Source organism: Guillardia theta (assembly GCF_000315625.1).
Source record: "Guillardia theta CCMP2712 unplaced genomic scaffold GUITHscaffold_55, whole genome shotgun sequence".
Classification (NCBI taxonomy): domain Eukaryota; class Cryptophyceae; order Pyrenomonadales; family Geminigeraceae; genus Guillardia; species Guillardia theta.
In genome coordinates, this window is record NW_005434619.1 from 72529 (window position 1) to 81034 (window position 8506).

The 8506-nt window shown below is 56.6% G+C and overlaps 2 protein-coding genes across 2 annotated transcripts in view; one reads left to right on the plus strand and one right to left on the minus strand.

The window, feature by feature from the left end:
• GUITHDRAFT_88223 (hypothetical protein) overlaps window positions 1-3473 on the minus strand; it is a gene marked incomplete at its 5' end in the record, with an annotated part of 9842 nt that extends 6369 nt beyond the window's left edge. The window contains 4 exons of the mRNA XM_005828924.1: window positions 54-125; window positions 327-373; window positions 680-883; window positions 1506-3473. Of these exons, the coding sequence (XP_005828981.1) occupies window positions 54-125; window positions 327-373; window positions 680-883; window positions 1506-3473 (2291 nt within the window). The remainder of the gene's footprint in view (window positions 1-53; window positions 126-326; window positions 374-679; window positions 884-1505) is intronic.
• A 1337-nt stretch (window positions 3474-4810) lies between these two features.
• The window catches only part of GUITHDRAFT_111856 (hypothetical protein), a gene marked incomplete at both ends in the record, with an annotated part of 5234 nt that continues 1538 nt past the window's right edge, over window positions 4811-8506 (plus strand). The window contains 16 exons of the mRNA XM_005828925.1: window positions 4811-5420; window positions 5568-5613; window positions 5659-5704; window positions 5749-5793; window positions 5937-5977; window positions 6118-6168; window positions 6364-6391; window positions 6441-6506; window positions 6573-6604; window positions 6658-6760; window positions 6934-6986; window positions 7034-7082; window positions 7140-7249; window positions 7300-7462; window positions 7917-7967; window positions 8103-8148. Coding sequence (XP_005828982.1) covers window positions 4811-5420; window positions 5568-5613; window positions 5659-5704; window positions 5749-5793; window positions 5937-5977; window positions 6118-6168; window positions 6364-6391; window positions 6441-6506; window positions 6573-6604; window positions 6658-6760; window positions 6934-6986; window positions 7034-7082; window positions 7140-7249; window positions 7300-7462; window positions 7917-7967; window positions 8103-8148 — 1540 coding nt within the window. The remainder of the gene's footprint in view (window positions 5421-5567; window positions 5614-5658; window positions 5705-5748; window positions 5794-5936; window positions 5978-6117; window positions 6169-6363; window positions 6392-6440; window positions 6507-6572; window positions 6605-6657; window positions 6761-6933; window positions 6987-7033; window positions 7083-7139; window positions 7250-7299; window positions 7463-7916; window positions 7968-8102; window positions 8149-8506) is intronic.

An 8506-nucleotide genomic window follows, 5' to 3' on the forward strand; every position in this document is an offset into this window, starting at 1 on the left:
GGAGGAGGAGGAGGAGGAGGAGCAGAAGCAGGAGCAGGAGCAGAAGGAGGGACCTGTTCAAGATCCTTCCTATGGGAGTCGAATCGAAGAATGACATGGGAGCTTTCATGACAGAGTCAAGCATCCTGTTTGAGCAAGTCAGAGACGGAGAGGAAGAAGATGGGGGAGAGAGGAAAGAGGAGGGGAGGGGAGGTGAGGGGGATGATGAGAGGAGGGATCAGAGGAAATCGGATGGGGGGGGAAGAAAGGGACAAGGAAGCGAAGAAAAGTTTAGAGCACAATAGATCGAAGATGGGAGAGAAGGAGAGAGGATGGGAGCAGGAAACGTGATGGGGGAAGAGAAGAAATTTCCTGTTGTGCAGGACAGAGGCAGCTCGAAGCTCCATGAGCATCAATGACACGTCTCTGATCAAAAAGAGAGCCTGCAAAAGAATAAAGAAATTACCATCGTCTAATATCGTCGTCGTTGTGATGATCATGATCATGATCGTCACTCTCCTCCCCCCCCCCCCCCCCCCCCTTTCTCATCGTCATCATCTTCACCGTCACAATCGTTCTTTGCTTCTCTCCTCCTCCTCCTCCTCCTCCTCCTCCTCCTCCTCCTCCTCCTCCTCATTCATCATGATGATCATGATCATCATCATCATCGTTCTGTGCTTCTTCTCTCCCTCCCTCTTACCGCAGACCCGAAGTTCCAGGTAGCATAAACTCCGAGGTAGAAGGCGACTCGGTGACGGTCAGCAGCAGAGGCCCACTTAGTCAGCCACCAGTCGTTGCCGTTCCTTGCCGCCTGAGCAGACGAGCTCGTGAGAAGAGGAGAGGGAAGGAGAGGGAGGGAGAGGGAGGGAGAGGGAGGGAGAGAGGAGGAGAGACAGTGGTTGGTCTGAAGAGAAGAAGCGTGCAAAGGAAAGAGAGTAGAGAAGAAAAGAAAAGATGAGTAGGGAGAAGGGAAAGAAAGAAAACAGAAAAGGACAGGAAAAAGGAAGGGAAGGGGAGGGGAAGGAAGGGAAGGGAAGGGAAGGGAAGGGAAGGGAAGGGAAGGCAAGGCAAGGCAAGGCAAGGCAAGGCAATGAAAGCAAGGTAGTCCTCAGATGCTTCAGCTCAGGTCTACCTGACTTAAGATACCAACAGCAGATATGATAGCGATGTACTTCAACCTGCGACAGAACAGTCAGCCAAACTCACGACAAACAAGGCAGGACAAGGAACACCCCGTCCACCCCTCTCATGAGTCTTCTCAACCTCCTGCCTCTCCTCTCTGCCTCTCCTCCTCTCCTCTCTCCGTCTCCCTCCCAGCCCCCTCTCCCTCCCTAACTGTCCCCAGCTTACTTGAGCTCTCGGAAGTAGAAAGCGTACACATCGTGCGACACCGCTCCTTGCTTCTTGCTCTCCGGAGTCACCTGACCGTCAGCCGTAAACAGTCAGACGCGGTTACGCCAATCATCATCATCATCATCATCATCATCATCATCATCATCATCATCATCATCATCATCATCATCCACCTGCTGGAACATCGATGGAGATCTCTTTGCCATCCCAGCAATCGCCGACGACCCAGACGTTCCTCCCTCCCCTGTAGTACTCTCCTCCTTGGACTTCTGACCTTCCTCACCACTTGCAGCAGCAGCAGAGGAGGAGGAGGTGGTGGTGGAGGAGGAGGCGACAGCAGGAGTCGCAGGAGCAGACGACGGCGCCGATGCTGCAGGAGCAGAAGCAGGAGTTGCCTCAGCATCCTGCTTCTTCTGCGCACCCTCCTCTCCCTTCTCCTCCTCCTGCTTCTTGCTCTCATCCTCGCTCACGTTGTCGATCACGGACTCCAGGTCCACTCCCTGCATCCTGATCTCGCTCAGCGTCCCCTGCGCCTGCACCTTCCCGTCCCCGAGCACGACAATGTAATCCACCAGCGGCAGCAGGTCGAGCTTGTGGGTGACCAGAACTCTTGTCTTGTCCTGCAGCAGACGGATGAGGCAGTCGTCTAGCACGTGCGAGCCCACGTGACTGTCCAGGGCGCTCATGACGTCATCCAGGAGGAGGCAGTCGAAGTTCTGGTACACAGCCCGGGCCAGCGCTATCCTCTGCTTCTGACCTCCCGACAGGTTCACCCCCCTCTCCCCGATCTCCGTCTCGTCTCCGTTGGGGAATTTTTCCAGGTCCGCCTCAAGCGCGCAGGCCTTGAGGACCTCCCTGTACCTCCTCTCGTCCATCGGCTTGCCGAACAGGATGTTGTCTCGGATGTTGGCGTTCTGGATCCAGGCCTGCTGCGGCACGTAGCCGACCTCTCGGGGTGCCCTCACTTCTCCCTCAAGGCACTTAGCATCTCCCAGCAGTGCAGATAGGAGGGTCGACTTGCCGCTGCCCACTTGGCCAACAATGGCCGTGAGACTGCCGCGGGGGATCTTGATGTTCACGTCCGTGAGGATGGGCCGGCTGGCGTTCCAGCCGATGGTGGCGGACTGGAGCTGGAAGGGGAGGAGGTCCTGGGAGGAGGTAAACTGAATGTGCGAGAGGTCCCGCTCCTCAAGGCTCATGAACTCGTTGATCCTGTTGAGGGCGACGCGGCCTGAGACGATGGAGGAGATGAGGAGGGGGAAGACGAAGAGGGGGAAGGACATGATGTTGATGATGCTCAGGGCGGGCAGGACGACCTGCATGGTAAGGGGGTGCCCGAGAGCAGCGTATGCTCCGAATGTCGCCACGGAGACGGTGACAGGGGCAGAGTTCCAGAAGATGCTCTGCATGCTAGCGATGTAGCCATACCTCCGCAGCCTCTTCACCTCTTTCTTCCTGACGTCGGCGATGCGGCGCAGCAGAGGCTTCTCCCACGCAAACATCTTGATGACCTTGATGCTGTGCAGCATCTCCGACACCTGCTTGACCCTCCTGTCCTTCTCCACCATGTTCTTCTCCTGCAGTTTGCGAAGCTGGATGAGGATGGAGGCGTTGATGGGCATGATCGCGATCATAACTAGCAGGCCAACCAGGGACGCCACACCAACCATGCGGTACAGGAGGATCATGGAGAGCAAGATCTGAAGGGGAGAGCTCCATACCAGGTTGTGAAGGTACGGCACAAGGTCGACGATCCTCTGGACATCGACGGACATGAGGTTGACAAGCTCGCCGAGCGACTTCTGGTGGCGCGAGGAGGAAGACAACTTGAGCGACTTCTTGTAGATGCAGGAGACCAGCGCACCCCTCATCTGCATGGAGACGTCGAAGACCTTGTCGAAGTACTTATGCAGCGCCACCGAGGAGGCGTACTGGATCACGAAGAAGCACATGCACAGAAAAATGCCCTCCCGCCATGTCGGGACGTGGTCCATGCCCTTGGGGTCGACGTAGCGGTACACGGCCTTGACCAGGAAGGGAGAGAGGAAGGCAAGGAGGTCGTGGGGTAGCTTCCACAGCCCCCCACACATAAAGGGTACCTTGAAGACCCTCCAGGAGGCAGACAGGAGCGTCGGCGCCATGCTCTCCGAGCAGTTGCGCAGGAACTCCCTCATCTCCAGCTCCTCGGTGGTGTTGGCCGAGCAAGAGGATGGGTCTTCCTTCAACGCGCGCTCCAAGGCAAGTCCATGGACCTCGGCCTTGTCCTCCTCAGGAAACGGCGGCAGCTCCTGTTCCTCCAGGGGGTGGTCATAGCCGGCCTTGATGAGGGGATACATGTAGGAGAAGGTACTTCCTGACAACCATGTCTTCCTTGCCAGCCGAATCTTCTTGTGCTCCTCCGCCCCCTGCTGTAGATCTGAACTGCTCCCGTTGCCCCCCGACAGTCTGGTGTTGTTGGAGTTGACAGCAGGAGGGGCAAAGGCAGTGAGATGCTCCTTCCTCTTCAGCTGAGCTTTCGCTGGGCTAGAGGTGGCGGACTTTGAGAGAGAGTTTGCTTTCTTGGGCGAGTCCAAGGACATGTGATGTAAGGCATTGGCGCTGCTGACGCAAAGCAAGAGGGCAAGGGAAAGGCAAGCCATCCTGACGGATCGAGCAGCTCTGGTGAAGGATGCTTTCATCGGCATGCTGTCCACCTCCTTCGTCATGCCAAACACGCTGAGTTGACCGCTCCTGGTGCGCTAGTTCGTAGAGGATATCAGAGTTCTCGTCGAATAGAAATCAGTCCGGTGCTGACATGGCCTGATGGAGGGGATTTGGGTCGATGTGCGAACTGACGGCCAGAAGTCAGGAAGACAACAAACATTTCAAACTACTATCATGCAACTGGATGCTAGGAATGATCTCTCCTTCCTGATTCTATCGCTGATACGATGCCTTGACGTACATGTACCCTGAAAGCTCAGTGGAGAAATGCCTCCCGCATTCATGTCCTCACAATTATACCACAGATCACATCGCTTCTGTTCTTTCCTCTCCCATGCGGGATACACCTCTCCCTTCTCTCTTGCACCCGCCCCCGCCACCCCGCCCCCCTCCCTCCCCCCTCCCCCCTCCCCCCCTCCCGTCCCTCCCCCCCCCCCCTCCCCCGTTCCCCGCCCCTGCCATCCTCTGCCTCACACATAAGGACAACTACCCCGCATCCCCACTATGACCCTGCTTTGGGCCCCATGCATCTCTGGGGCGGACCTGGCAGAGAGGGAGGTGGAATGAGCGGGGACGAGGGCTGAGTATTGCAATGCTGTCGTGGCTTTCGGAGAGATCGACAGTCAAGGAGGAAGGAGGGAGGAAGAGGGAGGAAGAGGAGGGGAGGCCGAGGAGCAGGAGATGAGAGGAAGAGGAGATGAACTGCTAGACACAAGGGACAGCGCTGGAGGAGCCTTGTTCATGGAGTTCCATGCTGCAGACTGAGGGCCAGCGCATGGGCACGAATTCGGTGGAAGCGGGGGAAGAGGAGATGGAAGGGATCCAAGATGGCGAGCACATGAGCATGACCAGGATGTCGGATCAGTCTCCAGCGCTGCCCGGCGACTTCTCCTTCTCCTCTCCGGCAGGATGCTCAGCTGTCGACAGGAGTCTCAACGACCCCGATGGCGGCGCCTCGGTGCTCCGCAGATCTCTGGACGTGGCGGAGAGAGAGATGTCGGAGCTGAGGAAGAAGCTGAAGCGATCGCAGGAGCGATGCGAGGCCCTGGAGAGGGAGAGGGAGGAGAGGTACGTGAAGATGAAGGCAGAGATCTACGAGAACAGCATGAGCCTTATGCGGGAGGTGCAGAAAGGGCACAACGACTCTCAGGAGATCTCGGCGAGGAGGATCGCGTTCCTCGAGAGGGAGCTCGACGCTGCCAGGAGCGACTGCTCCAACATGGAGATGCTGTCGAGGGAGCTGGAGACGAAGAAGAACGAGTGCAACGAGCTGCAGGAGGCGCTGGAGGAGCTCGAGAACGAGAAGCGGGTGGAGATAGCTGCGGCGGTCGAGCAAGCGTGCGCTGATCTCAGAAGGAGTTTGCAAGTTGCTGATGAGTCTCATGGTGACGCTCTCCCTTCCCCCCTCGTTCCCTCCCCCCTCCTCACCTCTTTCCATCTATCCCTCCATCCCTCTTTCTTCCCTTTCCCTCTTACTTTCCTTCTGCTCTTCCCCGCCTACCATGGTGTATCAAGTTGAAACCTGTCAGCAGGGAGCCACGAACAAGCTGATAAGCAAGACACCAAAGTAGACGGAAGGTATCGATCCTCGTTGGGGGTTTGCCCGCTGACATCGTGTTTCAGCCTTGAGGAGAATATGGCAGACTACCATCTCAATCAAACCACTCAAGTGAGCTGGGATGATGTACGCTCCTCGGGTGATGATAGAGACAGGGCAACAAGTACACGGATGAAGAGTTTGAGGCGATGAATGCTCAGGTTTGTTGTCTTCTCCTCCCCTCCCTCCCCTTCCATTGTCCTCCTCGTCCTTGTTTCTCTACCTCCTCCACTGTCTCTCCCTCTTCCCTCTTCTTCCACTTCAGCTCCACATGTAGTGTTTTGCTCTAACTCGTTTCCACTAGCTCGAGCGTGTGAGCGAGGACAAGGAGTCATTACAGCACAGGTTTGACATGCACGTCCGATGTCGTGCTGACAGTCAACATCACCTGCCACGTAGTGTTAGTCTGTTGTGTTGATTGAGCACGTCTCTGCTTTACCTCTCACTTGAGCTCACTGTCCGACAAGCTGATGGTGCTCGAACAGGCTGTGCGATGCAGAGGAGAAGAACAAAAGGCTCGAGCGAGAGCTGCACAGGTTGTTGCTCTCCATGCTCCCCACAGAACGTGATGGTCAAGCTTAACATGTAGTGGATGGAGCTGACGTTTGTTGCGCTGGTGTTTGTTCGGATGTACCCGATTCTAGATGTGTTCATGATTGTTCAGATGTAGTCCATGTTTGTTTTATATGTGGTTTCTCTCGCGGTGCTCTGAAACTCCAGCTCCTTGGCAGGATGTCAGACATCCAACGGCAGATGGAGGTGACGTGGCGTCGAGTGTGGGGATTGAGAGCTGATAGCGGCGCGGCAGGTGAAGTTCGCGCAAGTGCAGATGGAGTATCAGATCTTCATGGAGATGGAGGCGAGGAACCGTCAGGTGCGACCCTCCTGACGTCTTCATGCTGAGCTTGCCTCTCTCGATGACATGCGATGTTGCTGGCAGTGGGAGGAAGACTCTAGCTCCTTGTACTCGAGGTCAGGTGACGTGCTCTGCGATCTCTGCTCCTCACCCCGGGGGTCTGCGGCAGGGACAAGAGCAAGAAGAAGAACAGGGGCAGCAGGGAAGAAGGTCTGCAAAGGCAGCGAGCTGAACAAGATTCTGAGATGGGCAAGAGCATCCTGTTGCTCCAGGTGCTTGGAACTGTGCAATCCCTTCCCTCCCCCCCCCTCCCCTTCTCGTTTCTGTTTCCTTGCCACCCTCCTCCTCCTCCTCCTCCTCCTCCCCCTCCTCCTCCTCCCTTTCACCATGCTCAATATCTTCTCATTCTCCGCATTTTCTCTCCTCTCTCTCACCATTTCCCTAGAACGACGTGGAGAACCTCCGCTATCAACTCGAGTCCCGGGACGCGGAGCTCAGGTCTTTCCTGCTGCTGGCTGTCGCACTTGCCTGAGTGGTGTGGGCAGGGCCGTGAAGCTGCAGTACACGAACACGTCCAGCAACCAGGCTGATGAGGTGAAGTATCATCTTCGACCGCCTCCGACGCGCCGGCGGTTTGACTTGACCTGGCAGTTGACATCTGCCAAGAAGGAGTTGGAGCAGATGAGGGAGAAGTTGATGTTGGTGGAGAACTCCAAGACGCTGTCGCCGTCGGCGGCAGCAACAGATATGTCGCTGTACAGGTGCTGGGGAAGTTCCTGCCTTGAAGTCAGGCGTGTTGAGCTGTCAGTAGGAAGCTGCGATCCCTTGAGGATGAGACGAGGCAGTTGGAGGATGAGAAGGGCTACCTGCGGGAGCAGCTGGAGGAGGAGAGGAGAATGAGGACGAAGACGAGAGGAGAGCTCGACGATCAGATCACCTTCTACCAGAATCTCATCAAGAACTTCATCATCCTGGTTGACTAGACCAGCTTCTCCTCCTCCCCTCCCCTCCCCTTGCCTCTCCCCTCCCATGTCTTCCAGTCTCCCCCTACCTCTCCAGTCCCGCCCCTCCTCTCCCTCCCCCCACCTCTTCTCCACTGCTCCTCCTTCTCTCTTCTTTTTCCATTACACTTTCCATGATGTCAGATTTTCATCCTCTCCTTCCTCCTGCTCCCTTCCCCTTCTGCTCTTTATTTTCATACCTGCAGGTGCCCGATGAGCTTCAGTCTGTGCAGGAAGCAGTCTTACGATCTCTCTCTTCGCACAAGGTTCTTGCCCTCTCCCCTCCCCTCCCCTCCTCCCCTCTCCCTCCGTCTCTCCGTCTCTCCCCTCTTGCCCCTCACTCTTCCTCCCGGGCTTGTTCCTCTCCCCCTCTTTATTTTCCTCTTGCCTCTCTTCCTCTGCCCTCCTCCTCATCATCGTCTTCTAGGCGGTCAACATTAGAAAGGGCTTCTACAACTGGAGCGACTCGTCTCCACTGGTAAAGAATTCCTCCTCCTCCTCCTCCTCCTCCTCCTCCTCCTTCCCCACCACTTCCTCCTCCTTCCCCTCCTCTTCCCCCTCGTCCTCGTTCTCCTCCATTGCCTCGTGCTCTGTGACCTGACCATTCTCTCAGGTGGTCAATGGCTTTTTGAATCTTGTTATCTCCTCTCCTCTTCGCGGTACGAGCGTAATAACAAACATGCAGGCAAGCGAGGAGGAAGCGGTCATGCGGGGATCCTGGTCCCTGGAGGAGAGCAGGTAAGGATGAAGAGGAGCAGCGGCATCGGCAGCCTGCGCAGGAGCAATAGGAGCAACAGCAAACAGCGCAGGGGGAGGGCAGGGGCGGGAAAAGGAGCAGGAGCAGCAGGAGTGCGTAGTTGTTGTGACGGAAGCATTTCGAAGGAGAGAGGGAGAGGAGGAGGGGGCAGAAGGGAGCAAGGAGGGAGGGGAGGGAGAGGAGGGAGGAGAGGCACGAGGAACCAAGGTGAGCAGGATGGACGCTTGACTGGTTTTACAGCTCAGGAAGTTTCCGAGGAT